At 44.4% G+C, this 15,701-nt stretch overlaps 1 protein-coding gene across 1 annotated transcript in view; it reads left to right on the top strand.

Moving 5' to 3' along the window:
- Nucleotides 1–6: 6 nt before the first annotated feature.
- Nucleotides 7–15,701, top strand: part of CHSY1 (chondroitin sulfate synthase 1) — a 71,305-nt gene continuing 55,610 nt past the window's right edge. Inside the window, 2 exon segments of the mRNA XM_029952284.1 lie at nucleotides 7–136; nucleotides 15,356–15,532. Of these exon segments, the coding sequence (XP_029808144.1) occupies nucleotides 90–136; nucleotides 15,356–15,532 (224 nt within the window). The 5' untranslated portion in view covers nucleotides 7–89.

The raw sequence follows: 15,701 nt of genomic DNA on the forward strand, positions 1-15,701 counted from the left end.
GCGGCGATGCGCGCGGGGCGCCGCTCTGGCCGCACGGCCCGGCCTCGGATGGCGGGGCGCGCGACAGGAACTTTCTCTTCGTGGGAGTCATGACCGCCCAGAAATACCTGCAGACCCGCGCCGTGGCCGCCTACAGGTGAGTCCCAGTTCCCCGGGAGCCGCCCCCTGTATCCTGCATCCCCGCGGGCCGCCCTGCCGGTATTTCGTTGGCTTGAGCAAAATTTGCCCGCTTCTCAGACCCGCTGCTCCCGGTCTATGTCGGGCTTGGGAAGCAGAGGTCAGAGGCGGGATGGGGAACGCAACGGAAGAGAGCGTGGGCTTTGGGGTCACGCGAACCGGGGTGGCCCCCGTGGGTGTGGTCCTCAACCCGACTTTGTGCAAGGCACTGTAGCTTTCCACGTCCCAGCTCTCTCTGTTAAATGGGTCTGATTGAACATCTCTCTCTCTCATAAGGTTGTTTGCACAATATCTGATCGCAGTGACAGTAACGGTTATAGTTCGATTCTCTGAAATATGTATCTTTGCTCTTGCAGAGCTAGAGCCGGGGTCAGTTAATCTGGTTAGAGCCCTTCCATAGCATACTTCCAGATTTCTCTGGTGGAGGCACTGCTGTAAACGAAAAGGGCTTCTCACTGCACACTCGACCATACCAGTGTGTTGAGTTAATGGAAAGAGAACCTTGGGAAAAGTAGTTCTTGGCCCATCGTAGATTCGAGGTTAACTCAGTTTAGGGGTGGGTGGGTGTGTGTGTGTGTGTGTGAGTGAGTGAGTGAGTGTGCGTGTGTCAGTCAGTATCTGGGTCCTCATTGGCTATATGTGTCATAAAAGTGGTTGGAATCATGTTAAGGATTAACAATGGGATTAACCAAAGTAATCTTTAGAAGGGCGATGATTTTGGAATGGCTGATTTGTAGTGGAGTGAATTTGAGGTAGAAGAGGAGTGTGGATCCAATAAAGGGATTTAATGGAAGGTCGCATTTGTGAAGTACAGAAATGCTTACTGTGTGGGTAAGATTTGGGACTCATCTAGCCGCAGAACAACCAGTGGAGGGAGGTCCTCCGAGAATGAACTTTCAGAGGAGTCGGTGTTGAGCAAGGCCAAGCTTTGCTTTACTGTTGGTTCTTAATTTACAACCAATACCTTTGAAACTGCGGCTTTTAAATTTAGTCCTGGTCTAAATGTTCAGGCATTAGATGTGAGGGGAAAACACATATGGATTCTTGTTCCTCAAAGGGAGAAAGTGCAGGATGGCAAAGAAGATCAAAGAGCAGTAGACGATGTGGGCACTTTCAGTGAGTTGATTCTCTGTTCCTGTGTGTTTCCATTAGGATCTTATTTAAGTCCAGAGCCGAGCTTCTGCCAGGAAGTGCCTGAAAAGCTTAGAGTATAGCCACTTAGTGTACATTTAAACTATGGTAGTGATTTAGGAACCCACAGATAAAAATTTTCTCCCACATCACCCATGAATTATGTGGAATTTTATACAAATTGTGCTTTTTGACAAGAGACATGCCCACATGTGAAATTAAGGATGAGCTGTATAAATTGTTTACAGAATGGTTTTGAAAGTAAACCCACATGACTGCCATTGGGTGACAAGCCCTGTGAAATCACAACTTCCGAGTTGATTACCGAAGTAGTTTGTTCAAATGCTAGATTGCCCACCAAACAAATAACATTTTCACGGGTTCAGAATCAATGTATACAAACCAGTAGGGGTCCTGGTACGCCAGCAAATGTAGCGCAGACTTGACCTACTCTTTTTACACCTGGAGAGGATCTTTTCCCCGAAGCCCATGCTTGGCCCCTCTTCCTTTTCGTCTCCTTTAGCAAATCTCCTACCTCATCTTTTTTGGATGTAGGATTTATATCTCACCGTTTATTAACTTTCAGACAGTTGAGAAAAAGTAGAAACCCAATTTGCCCTCTGGCCCCAGGTCTTTTTTGTGTGTGTCCACTCTGCCTTTCTGATCAGGGAAGCCCTTACGCGGAAACAGTGATCCTACTCAGGCATTCCATCAGCTTTCCTGCAGCTAGCTCTGCTCTTTTCTCTCGCTGATCTTAAGATGTCCCATTACTGGGGAGCCCGGGTGGCTCAGCCGGTTAAGTGTCCCACTTTGGCTCAGGTCATCATCTCGCGGTCCACGAGTTTCAGCCCCGCATCGGGCTCTGTGCTGACAGCTCAGAGCCTGGAGCCAGCTTCAGATTCTGGGTCTCCCTCTCTCTGTGCTCCTCCCCCACTCATGCTCGCTCTCTGTCTCTCTCTCAAAAATAAATAAAAACGTTAAAAATTGAAGAAGCCCCCTTACTTGAACCTTGGGGTGAATTTACCTTTCTGGCTCCGGTCTTCTGCTTCTCAGCCTGTCTCAACCCTCTGTTTAGACTGGCTGCAGGAGATGGCACAAGACCATTTTAGTCCTAAAGGACTTTTGGGGAAGGCCTGAGTCGGGACCGAGGTTCTAGTCTGTAACTGATGATTATGGCTTTGCAGTGCTTTGCAGCCCAGGCTGAAATGCCACAGTCAGCTCTTAAAATGGAAATTTCACACACAGTTTGGCATAAAAGTCGGCTTGAATCTTACAGCACTAGGTAGAACTCTAGTTTGGCACTGGGTGTGCTCAGTTTTATATCTCCCCTAAAAGGCACACTCATTCTTTATCTTAAGAAATACTCTAATGTTTTCAGTTTTTTAAAATAAAATTATTGTTTGGCTCATGGGTTGAAGGAGATGCCAACATTTTTAGTAGGAGAGCAGTATGGTGTACTTTTATGCTAGGATATTGAAAATATCAGAATTTAGGTCGAGGGCCTAGTAACTGAGATCCAGAAAGGAGCTTAGAAAGCCTTTTGGAAATTCAGCGAGATGTGTCTTTCTGCACTAACATTAGTGCACTTTAATGGTGGAACAGGCCCATCATTATAGACTCTTACTTTCCCCGACCTGCTAAATGCTTGAAGTGGGGAGAGGGGCCACCGAAGGGTATTAGCAGTGCAGTGACAGCTGATAGCAGGCAAAAAACAGATTTTAAAAAAGAGGTAGAAAAAAACCCACAAAGTATGGCCAATCAGAGACTGACCAGAGCTAACTTCTTCCATAGGCCCTGAGCAGACGCTGTAGCTATTAAGTCAAGGAGTGATCCTGGTTTGTACGAATATTCAGTTACAGGGATGCCTGGACAGCCCAGTTGATTAAGCATTCAACTTCAGCTCAAGTCATGTTCTCGTGGTTCATGAGTTCAAGTCCTGCATCGGGCTCTTTGCTGACAGCGCAGAACCTGGAGTCTCTGTCTTAGATCCTGGGTCTCTCTCTCTGCCCCTCCCCCAGTCTCGAGCTTGTGTGCTCACTCTCTCTCAAAAATAACTAAACATTTTTAAAAAAAGTGTTTTTAAAATATTCAGTTACAAGGGTACCAGAGCAGCTAAGTCGGTTAAGTGTCTGTCTTATGATTTCGGCTGAGGTCCTAATCCTGCAGTTCTTGGGATTGAGCCCCGTGTCAGGCTCTGTGCTGGGTGGTGCCGAGCCTGCATGGAGTTCTCTTCTCTTCTCTTCTCTTCTCTTCTCTTCTCTTCTCTTCTCTTCTCTTCTCTCTCTCTCAAAATAAATAAACATTAAAAAACATTCAGTTGCACTTACAATTCATTCCTTTTTTCAACAAATACATGCCTGGCCCCCCTGGGTCAAGACTCTGAGTGTTAAGGACACAATAGTGAAGATGCTTGTTCTGTGGTGCTTCGCTTCTGTTCTAGTGGAAAGGAAAACACTGAAAAGAGGGTTAATGATGGGTGCCATGGAGTAAATAAAACAAGGAAAGGGTGGGGCGACATCTGGAGAACCTGGTATTTTGGGTGTAGTCTTACCAGGGTTGTGTGAATATCACTGATGAGCAAGGGAGGAGAAGGAAGAGCTGGTAAGTTACAAGGCAGGAACCAACTTGGAGGGGAATCAAAGAAGGCCAATAAAAGAAAGTGGAGGAGGCCAGAGTCTCTTCTTCTAAATGAATTAGAAAGCCTTTGGAGGGTTTAGACAGGAAAGCAAAGTGATTGCATTGTGTCCTAAAATGTTAGTTCTGCCCATTGTGTGGAGAATGGACTGGAGAGAATCAGGGAGATGTTAAGGGGCAGTTGGGGTAGATGTGTGGGTGGCAGGAACTGGTGTGGTAGCAGTGGAGGTGGAGGTCAATGGTTCCAGAATACATGTTGGAGGCAAGGTAAGAGGTGCTGATGGAATGCTAGTGAGGGGCAGGGCAAAGAGGAGCCACAGCACCTTCTCGGGTCTTACCTTGGAATACAGAGTGAGTGGTTGTATCATTTGTTGAGGTGGGCAAAGTGAGTCACCAGGTCTGGTTTTGCATAAGAGAAGTTTGAAGAAAGCTTAGACACACACGCAGAGGTATACTCAGACTCATAAATGTAAGGAATTTACAAAGAAATGAAGAGAGGGGACACCTGAGTGGTCATTCGGTAAAGTGTCCCCACTTCGGCTCAGGTCATGATCACACGGTCCCAGAGTTCAAGCCCCCCATGTGCTCTTTGCTGACAGCGCGGAGCCTGCTTGGGATTCTCTACCTCTCTACCACTCGCTCTCCTGCTCACTCCCCGCCCCCCCTCTCTAAATAAACTTAATTAAAAAAATTTTTTTTAATTCTAAAAAAAATAAAAAACAAGAAATTAAGGAAAGATTTACATCTGAGGCGATTACAGCGCTGGAGCTCTGAAGCTCTCTTAAACTAAATTGCCTAAGGGTCCTGGGTAGCTGGAGTTTTACAAATTTATAAAGAAATTCATTTTGACTCGTACTCTACAGAGTATTTGTTTTCTTGGCAATTTCACTGCAGAATGGTACCTTGATTCCTCTGGACTTATTTGTTAGGCCAGTTAGTGACTGATCATCAGAACCCTGTGTTCCTTGGGTCTTTTGTTACTCGCTATAGTTCATATTATTTCCATGTTTTTATTCTTTGTTCTTAGTTTTGGTGTTTGATACACAGAAGTTCATGTAATTCAATCTTCACCTTTCTTATTTTAGGGTCTCTCCCCTCCACCCAGCTCAAGCTCAGAAGGGTATTGCCCTGGAGAGATTTTTAAAAGCAACATTTTTTGTCTAATTGTAGAAGGGGTAGAATCATCTCAATGTCCTTTCCACCCCACTCCCCCCACAGTGCCATCTGTTGAATAATCTCCCATTTCCCTACCAGTATGAACTGCCATCTTCATCATACTCAGAATTCCTGGGTATGTTTTTGGACTTCTTATTCTGTTCCACTGATCTTTTTCTCTGTTCTTGTGCCAGTACCACCCATTGAAATGATTGGAAGTCGAATAATTTTTTAATATCCGGTAGACAAGTTCCTCTTTGTTCCTCTTCTGTTTCAAGCATTTCTTGGCTACACTTACCTGTTCTTGCTGGGAGAGTTTTGATACCGTTTGGGTTTTCTTTTTAATTAATGGTTTGATAAAAAGGAAAAAAAAAACATACATACTTTGCTTTTTAGTCCTTTCTTATGCCCAGAACGTTAAGCTAATCCAACACCTTTTATTTGTCTTGATTCTTACCTCCCTTGGGCTGAAGATGGGGAACTATTTTGTTCTTTCTTTACTTTCTCAGAGGCAAGAGCTGGTTGGTTTCCCTTCTTTGTCCTGGGAGTGATAAAGGGCACCGTTGAAGATTAGCATCAGTCCGTAGGGAACTGTGGGAAGAAAGTTTGAGAAACACTAGCTGTAGATACAGGAATCTTGTTGCAAGATGTTGTTATACCAGTTAATGGCCTCTTCCTAATGCTTTCAGTGAAGGCAGACTGTTCTTTTACCAACCTTAATGAGCAAACCGCAGGGTGCCTTTCCTTGTTCTTGACCCCTGTAAACCGTGCCTATCTCGAGACAGCTTAGAGCAATACTTTCTTTCTCAGATAGAATTCAGTTTGACAGAAATTTACTGACTGCCTTCCGTAATCTGAATAATCAACCTGTAAATGAACTTTCAGAGCACAACCCATTTCGCATTGTGAACTGCCTGTGTAAGATGACTGGTGGAATAAGCGGTTCTGAAAAAGAGTTTCGTTTTCTGTGCCATCGTTTCAGAGCTTGATGCCCTCACATAGTCAGCCTGTTCCAAGGCAGGATAGCTGTGGCTGCGGACAGAAGATGATACAGGGTTTGTTTTCACTTCCCCCGCCCGTTCATTAAGATGCTCTTTATTGAAAACAGATTAATACTCTATCCGGGCAGGGTTTGTCATCCAGGGAAGGGAAGAAATGGTAATTCTGCCTGATAAGGGCTTACTGGATGTCCGGGCTAACTGGGGTGGGAACACAGAAGAGGCCTGTGCTGATTTATGAAGGGGATCAGGAAAGGCCTCACCCACACTCCTGCCCCCTTTCCCTCACTTAATCTTGAAGGATGAATAGGAGTGTTTGAGGCAGAGACAACAGATTCCCAGAAATGTGGAGCAGCAGGAAGTAGTGAGGGAACGAAGAGATGGTTCATCTTGAGGCTGGGATCTGAAATCTAGCATTTCCTCTAGAATTTTTCAAAGGGATTTAAAGATGTGCTTGAAGATGTATGTAGGAAGTGGAAATTTCTAGTATCTTCCATGTCCTGTGTGAGGAACTGTGAACCAATTTCCTTGGTTTATCCGTTCTGTGATCTGTCTCTCCAACCACAAAAAATGGTGTGGCTAAAATATGTTGACTGAAATGAAGAGAGATTCACAATATAGTTGAATGAAGCAAGAGTAGGTTATAAAATTGTATGCCCAGTATGAGATCCAGTTTTGCTTAAAATCGAAGAAAATAATCCTATATTTGTGTAGCATGGAAAAGAGAGTGTGAAAGCATTTACATACAACGATGCTGATGAGTTTTCATCCTCTCCTTGGTCCTCTTCTGTAATTTTGAATTTTTCTACAGTGAGCAATTGTTTTGTAATAAAGCTACAGAGCAACAGTTAAAAAAAAAAAAAGAGGAGGAGGAGACTTAGGAGGGGAGAGCCCTTGGAAGGAAATGGGGGTGCAGTTTCCTTCAAGTTAGGTTGTAGGCACCAGTTACCTGGGCACAGCAGGCTCCCTGGGGCTGGGGTTGGAGGTCATTCTTGTTTCCACAAGTAACAGTTAATCCTGCCCTGATAAACTCCGTATTTGTTTTCCTTCATTACTCTAACTTCCCAGTTCTCTCTGGTACTCGGGAGAATTGGGTGACAGCGTCATTAACGTGAAGGGCTCCTGGCTTCCATATCTGGATGTCAACATCAGTATCTCCATCTGCCCACATCTGTTGTGGATGTGTGTGGAATTAGGAGGAATAAGAAACTTAAATACGAGGTACAGGTTGTGAAACTGTCCATCGATTTACCTTGATTCAGTGTCCTTTCAAAGCATTTATAGCAATGGTATTTGTTCTGTAGCTGAGTAACTTTTTGTGGATGATTAAAAAAATACTGTGTGGACTGCTCTTATTTGATGTCAGTCCTCGGCTTGCAGACCCCAAACCTGAGGATGTAGTTAGTAATGCCATTAAAACGATTGCTTTGTAAGTAGAACTGAGGTGTGAAGGCGGCTTTTGTGTTGGGGTTTCCTGGGTGTTTCCAACCTGATGCCGAAAACGATCAGGCAGGATTTACAGTAGCAAAGGGACCCATATGGAAAGAGGGTTTCAGGAGCTACCATTTGGATAGAGTCTTCTGATGTTCATTTAAGTCCAGCTTAGGCTCTGAGGCAGTGTCCTCAGCAGGCGGGTGTCTGCCGCACAGACACCGTGGAAGGGGGTTGTAGGTCCACTCCCTGGATCGTGATGACTGTTTTCCCAGCCTTATCAGTGGAGTAGGGTCTGCAGAGGGGATGTGGGTGCTAACCCGGGAAAGAAGTGTGCGGGATGAGAAAGCCAGTAGCTGGCCAGTGGAGGCTTTAGAGTCTGACCCCATTTGCATTCTGGCTTCCACATTTATTTATTAACCTTGTGATCTTGGGCACAAGATCCTGAGCCTCAGTCTCCTCATCTGTTATATATGGGTGACAATACCTCACATACCTCATTGAATTATCATAGACGGAGTTTCTTTTCTTTTAAAGTTTATTTTGAGAGGGAGAGAGAGGGGGGGAGGGGCAGAGACAGAATCCCAAGCATCTGTGCTGAGAGCCTGGAGCCTGAGGCAGAGCTTGAACTCAGGAATGATGCAATCATGACCATGACCTGAGCAGGAGCGGAGTTAAACACCTAACTGACAGAGCCACTCAGGCGCCCCCATGGGCTGAGTGTCAAATGCCCTTAGCATACTACATTGGTCTAGGTAACTGCTGGGTTGAAGGGTGGTTGTGGGCTGCTGTTAATTGGGTTTGACCCCAGGAAGTGCCTTGGTAACAGGAAGACTGACTTGCAAGGGGGTGGGCCAAAATAGGTTCAGGGTGATTTTAGTGTTTGCATTAAGCAACACTTTTTGCTGTTGTTGTTGTTTGTTTGTTTGTTTGTTTGTTTTCCTTAGAATTAAATTTGAAAGTGAATTTTCTTCATGCATGATTGAGAATTAGTTGCATACTTATACTTTTAAGTGCACAACAGCAAAATAGAAACTATGGAAATGAAACTTTAAACTTTGGAAATGTATCATTAGATCAGAATTTGCCTTCTGTTTTTAACACTCCAATTTTGATTCTTAGGTTCCAAAGAGGGCGTTTTTTGTGGTCTGTGCTGATGAGCATTCTCATTGTTTGCTATGAGCCTGGGCTCAAAGGGCAGGTTGCTGTTAGAGCTTAAAACCTTGGAGCTGCCTCCTGGGCTAGTGCCCAGGCCATTGTGGAGGTGGGAAGCTGTAATCCACCCGCTACAGCTTTATTGAAGGGAAAAAAAGTCTCCGTAATGTTTGCTTTCACTTTAGTCTACTTTCTAAGGATTAATGGTAAAGAGTATAGTTTGATTTCTTTTAAAACATATTTTTCCCAACCTTTGTGATTGCTGTTCTGTTTCCCCCTATAATTCCAAAAAGAGATTGCTCACGTCATAAGGTTGTGCAAAAGATGGCTAAAGACTTTAAAAGAGGAAGCTGTGTGTCCGGAAAGCACATAGAGGAAGGGCAGTCTGTGGCTAAGGATGCTGACTGCAGAGCTGGCTCCTCATACCAGGACAGGTCAGAGATAATGGACTGAGTAATGCTTGCAGTCTCCTACCAGGGAGCATTCCTTCACTCCACCCAGAGCAATCATTTGGTAGCCTTTGAAGACCTCTGAGTTGGTTTTTTTTTTAATTTTTTAAAAATGTTTATTTTTGAGAGAGAGACACACACAGAATGTGAGTGGGGGAGGGTCAGAGAGAGAGGTGGACACAGAATCCGAAGCAGGCTCCAGGCTCTGAGCTGTCAGCACAGAGCCTGACACAGGGCTCAAATCTGCGAACTGTGAGATCATGACCTGAGCTGAAGTTGGCCGCTTAACTGATTGAGCCACCCAGGTGCCCCCTCTGAGTTTTCTTTTTTTTTTTTAATGTTTTTTGTTTATTTTTGAGAGATAGAGACAGCGTGAGCACGGGAGGGCCAGAGAGAGAGGGAAACACAGAATCTGAAGCAGGCTCCAGGCTCTGAGCTAGCTGTCAGCACAGAGCCCAATGTGGGGCTCGAAACCACGAGCAGCAAGATTATGACCCGAGCCGAAGCTGGACGCTCAACCGACAGCCACCCAGGTGCCCCTCCCCTCTAAGTTTTCATAAGCCTGATCAAGTTCAAGTGCATGGCTGCTCTGACTTGTGGCATAGAACTGTCCCCCCATGTACTTGTTTGGGAGGATGAGCTGAGACTGCTTGCTTCTCCATCAGACTTGCCGTCCTGTGAGGGTGCTCACTGCATCTGCACTGCTCTCTCTACCATGCGCCCCCAGGGGGAGAAGTTTCTGCCAGGTCTCAGTATTCAGAATAGTTACCTCCCTTAACCCTGAGCAGTGGGACACAGCCCTGTGGCTTCTCTTGGTTACCTGCTGGAAGGCATACACCACCATTAGCAGATGTAGAGACCAAACTGATGGCAGTTGGTCTTACCACGCAGGCTCCCGTGTTCCAGTGGGCATCTTTTCAGAGGGCTCCCCCTGGTTCAGTGTTTCCTGTGGGCACAGTGCTGAGCAGGGAGCCCCTCCTAGGGCTTTGCCTTCCCTCATAAGGTACCACTTTCCTGCCTTGCTCTCACTTCCCTACTTTTCTTTTTCGTCAGCCTCATTTTCTTGCTTATGTTTTGTACTGTATGCATTTTGGTTAAGTTAGCTGAAATCTTTTCTGTAATGGAAGAATAGAAACACATACATTCAATTCCTATTATCTATCAGTTCTGTGAGGGGAAAAACTATCTTCTCCCTTCCTTCCATGACTCGAAGTTCTGAGATGATTTGGTTATGAGTCCTTCCAAATGTATCACTGTAACTGTCTCAACAGTGTATTTAGTCGTGATTTTGGGGAAGTCATAGAGGAGCTCCTTTTTCTTTTTTTTTTAATGTTTTTATTTATTTTTGATACAGAGAGACAGAGCATGAGAGGGGGAGGGGCAGAGCGAGAAGGCTCCAGGCTCTGAGCTAGCTTTCAGCACAGAGCCTGGTGCGGGGCTCAAACCCACAAACGTGAGATCTGACCTGAGCCGAAGCTGGAGGCTTAACCGACTGAGCCACCCAGGCGCCCCGAGGAGCTTCTTTTATATAAGAATTACTATAGCTATTAAAATTCAGAAAATGTGAAAGAGAGTACTCAGTCTTACTCCATTTTTCGTTTTTGTCCACTGGATAGAAAAGTGTTCATTATAAAAGTAGAATTTTCTGTTGTCACATCTTTTCATTTCTTTGGATGCTGTTTGGCTTAGTGCTCTTCTCTAGATTTAAAAAGAATTATTTTTCCCAGTTCTAAATATACCTTCCTGTTGCAGAAAATTTAGAAATGTAGAAAATATGAAGAAAATTAAATGCCTTCGGATCCTCCAACCACAAATAGCCATAGTAAGAACTTTGGGGTAAAGTTGTAAAATATTTTATTTTTGTATATGTACTTTTGTTCCCTTAATAATTCACATCACAAATATATTCTCTTGCCGGCTTTTTACCCGTGGATTACAAATGTGTACTTAGGACCGGAGTCATTCTATAGATGGCAGTTTTACACAGAAGTGTATTTTATGTAGTTTTTCTTAAAATGATAACTGAGTATAAAGGAGGACCATATGAAGTCTTAAGTCAGCAGAGGCAGCCCTTAGTGAAGCTAATTGTCGTCTAGCTGCAGTACTTAACTGTGATTTCACGTGGTGGAGGCATAGCGTTTAGAAGCCTGGAAGAAAGGCTGATAGCTTGCTTGGCTCTCTCAGATTTCAGTTGTCTTATCAGTGCTTTAGCAAGAGGTGGTTATCGGTCCACTGGAACTTGAGCTTGCTGGCAAGGGCCTCTGCAAACGTTCTGTGGTTTCAATCAAATGAGAGAGAGCTCCTTGCTCCTGGTAACAAACGTGTCGATGGCAAAGTTGACATTTGCTTATGAAAATTAAGGAACTCGACCTGGTTCTCTCACGGAGGGAGGGCCAGCTTGCTGCTTGAGCAGCCTGCTTCCTTCGATTCTTAGCCATTATTAAAGGCACCCCCTCCCCCCTATTCCCCAAGGGTGGTGAATCATGATCTCTGTTCCAGAAGTCTTCAGCTGGACGGAGCTCTTGAAGCCAAAGGTACCCTAAATGAAAACGATCATCATTTCTTAAGATTGGGAGATTTACAGAAATTCGTTTTGAGAGATTTCCCTCAAACCACCGGTCATTTAGAACAGAAAAGGGCCGCTTGAGGTTTTTCCCTGGGTTACCTAAAAAGGAAAAGATAATAATTGGGTGGAGTTACCATAAAACTGCAGAGAGGCTTTTAAGGATAGTTTGAGGTTAGATTGTCTGTTTTTAAAATTAATTGGTTTCTCTTCTTAGACAAATTACACGATTTCAAGTCTCAGTTCAGGCATTAATCGCCGCAGCGCCCGTTGTGCCGTCGGTGTATCCTCCGCGTGCTCTGTCTCCCGCGGGTCCCGGGGCCGCAGGGCTGGATGAAAAGGAGTTTCTGTCCTCAGTTTCCTATGAAGGATTCCGGTGTTCAGAAGTGAAAACGCTTTCAGAGGTTTATTAAAGTCTCGTTAGACTTCTACCCTGATGTTGTCTGAGATGGACAGTTAAACAGAATTCGAACATCTGGCTTGAGTGTCAGGTTTTTAGCCAGCAGTGTGAGCAGCAGCATTTCCCACAATGCCTCGTGCTGGTGTGCGGTCCTGCGATGGACTGTTCAGGTTCAGCCCACGCTCCCTTGTGTCCTTCGTTTTCTCTCGCACTGTCTTATTTGCAGACTCCCGTCTTCCCCAGCAAGGCACACTCCTGTAATGCTTGCTGCATGCTGGGCCGACTTCTAAGCACTTCAGATGGAAGGATCCACTGACCCTCACAACAACCCCGTAAGGCAGGTGCCGTCATTATCCCCCAGCTCACAGATACAGAAGGGGAGGCACAGAGTGGCTTCCCCAGAGAGGGGCCAGGATTGTCACCCCACAAGCCTGATTCCAGAGCCCGTCCTCTTAACCATGACACAACGTGTTGTGTCTTGAGTAGGTTGTTCCTCTGAAGGTGTGTATTGTCCTCTTACTCACCCCATGTCTCACATAATGTCATGGTGCTTTAATATCTTAATGGCTTCTGGGCTTACCCAACCCCAGTTCTTTGGTACTTACCGTTTTGAACTTGGTCTGCATTGTTAATTACATTTTAGTTCAGAAGCAATTGGGTAGAAGCTGAAGTTGATTTTATTCACTGTCCCTGTGTAACCAGTTAAGAGATAATGCACTCTTTAGCTTTAAACTACATTTCAGAAGTACCATGAATGGAAGTGTATTTGAACTCCAGCAGGCTTGTGAATTTTACCTCTTAATATTGTTTTCTGGTTGTGGTTTAGTCGGGTTCCTTCTGCAAGTAGGAAGGGCAGGAAATGGTAGAGCCTTAGGAAAGTGATGAGAAGCTCACTTGGAGATGCCTCAGAGACAAATAATTTCTGCCCTTTTTTGCATGGCTGCGTGTGCGTGCACACACAGCACTTTAAGTCACTTTTTTTTAATGCAGGTGAGCAGGATTTATTGACTTGTTATGTGCCACCACAGAAATTAATTATTTTTTCAAAGAATTGATGTGACTCCCAAACAAAAATCATTTCTACAAAAGGAAGGAGTCAGGGGCACTTTGACCTGGATGTGGGGGAGGCGGAAATTCTCTTAGTGCATCTCATTGTCACCCACTTCCTGGAGTTGGAAAGTCATCTCCCCTCTAGATGACCATGTCAGAAGAGTATCTTTTGGTTATTCTACATTCCGTGTAGGCTGTGGCTCAGTCGCCTCATTTTTAAATAGACTTGTCTCTTTATGGAAAGGGTTGGTTTCTCCTTAAATTAGTTGCTCTATTCCTGCTATATTTACTTTTCTTTTCTTTTGGGAGCTTCTCTGTTGTGAAAATGGAAGTGCAGCATCTGTAGTCCCATAGGGTACCATATATGCTGAGTTTCGTGAATGGCATAAGACTCCACAGGTCCATTTTAAATCCACAGGCATTGAGGGAAAAACACTACTACTCTTGCCTACATCATTCTAAGATGCACATTTGCCACCACGTTTTAACATCTCTGAAATCAGGATGCATTTTACAGTTGCTGGCCTCCTATGATTATGATTGGCACTGTTTTTTTCTTTGTTATTGGTATAAAAAACAATGGTATATCTTACAATCAACTTCCTAGCTTTGATGAAAAACGATATGTATTTAATCCTTGGAATTTTTGAGGAGATATTTGACAAGTTCATCAAATTCCTCCTCTGCTTGAATGGGAGAAGTTTGAAGTCAGTTTGTATTCCTTCTATTTGGGTTAGAAGAATTAAAAGCCAGTAATTGCTTTTTTAAGTAATTCATTGCAGATTGTTTATAAAATTATGAAAATCATACTGTGCTTTAGGAATTTAGTTTTGCAGATGAAGAACTTCTAGAGACGGATGGTGGTGATGTTGAAGAACACTGTGAATGTGTTCAATGCCACTGAACAGTAATACTTAAAAAATGGTGAAAATGGTAAATTTCAAATTATGTATATTTTATCACAGTTAACCCCCCCCCAAGTAATATCATGCTTATAAAAACTTTCCTCCATTTGGAAATACACAGAATAAAAAGAGAAAGCTCTTTATCCCCTCCCCAACCCCTCCCCATCCCCCTATTTCTGTACCTCTTCTCTGAGGGTTGGGATAGGTCTTCAAGTATTTCTCTCCCCGACACCTTCCACATAAGATGTATGGTTTTCATTGACCCTTCAAGTTCACTTTTCACTATAATAGATATAATTGTGATGGATAAGTAAGTAAAATAAAAACATTGGGGAGACTATCACCTGGGAACAGTCCTTTTTTGATCTTATTAAGGCTCAGTCGGCTGCTTCGCATAAGGAAAGATGGACCATGATGGCCTTATTAAATCAGCTGTGCAGCAGCAGGAGTCTTTGTTTCCTTCTTGTCATTACCAGCCTCTCCTCTGACGATGGGACATGCAGTTACTCTCGACACCCCTGTCCAGGCTGCGGTGGCAGTTCCCGCCCAGTGGCCCCGGCCCTCTCGTCCACTCCTGAGGACGGCAGGATACACAGCGTTTATTCGCTTCTGTTCCATCCCTTTGCTTTGCTGCCTCCTAGGTCTGTGTCTCATCCTTGACATTCACCCCGTCTCTAGGAAGTATTCTCTGCACTGCGTGTCTAGTGTGTGATATTTCTGTGTGTATGCTTCTGAAGCCTGTGTGCCTTTCTTTCAGAGCGCTTGTTTTGGTTCTTAATAATACATACATTCTCATGTGACTACTTTGATAAACGTCTCTCTCTCCTGATGACCGCTCTTTGAGTCGGTGTCTACGTTTTGCTCACCCTGCATCCCTTGGCTTAGCACATACTTGGCATTTGATGTGTGTCCAAAGAAACTTCATTGAATGAAGAATTTGACTTTTAATTGTCTTTTGGAGTGGAGGAGTTTATGGGTAGGAGGTTGATAGTATAAGAAAATTAACCTGGATGTCTAGACCTTGGTACCCCGGCAGTTTGGTTTTCAGCCACAGCTTAAAACTTGGTTATCCTGGAAATATTTTAACACTTCATTAATCCTTTTTTGGTGAGATTCTTTTGAAAATGAACTTGGGCCTTGCAGTACCCCATAGCCTGGGCCTCTGGTAAGGGGAAGCAAGCAGATCAGGTAGCTTTTTGTCATTCCTTCTGAAGACCCAGTGATTCATCATAAGTAGATATGTGGATTTCTGGAAATGAGAAGCTTGAAATAAACTGTTCTCTCACTGATACTTATTTTAATTCCAGAACATGGTCCAAGACAATTCCTGGGAAAGTCGAATTCTTCTCTAGTGAGGGTTCAGACACCTCGATCCCAATTCCGATAGTGCCACTACGGGGCGTGGATGACTCCTACCCACCCCAGAAGAAGTCTTTCATGATGCTCAAGTACATGCACGACCACTACCTGGACACGTATGAATGGTTTATGAGAGCAGATGATGACGTGTATATCAAAGGAGACCGTCTGGAGAATTTTCTGAGGAGTTTGAATAGCAGTGAGCCCCTGTTTCTCGGGCAGACAGGCCTGGGCACCACGGAAGAGATGGGGAAACTGGCCCTGGAACCCGGTGAGAACTTCTGCATGGGGGGG

Source organism: Suricata suricatta, chromosome 9, assembly GCF_006229205.1.
Source record: "Suricata suricatta isolate VVHF042 chromosome 9, meerkat_22Aug2017_6uvM2_HiC, whole genome shotgun sequence".
In the NCBI taxonomy this organism is placed as follows: domain Eukaryota; kingdom Metazoa; phylum Chordata; class Mammalia; order Carnivora; family Herpestidae; genus Suricata; species Suricata suricatta.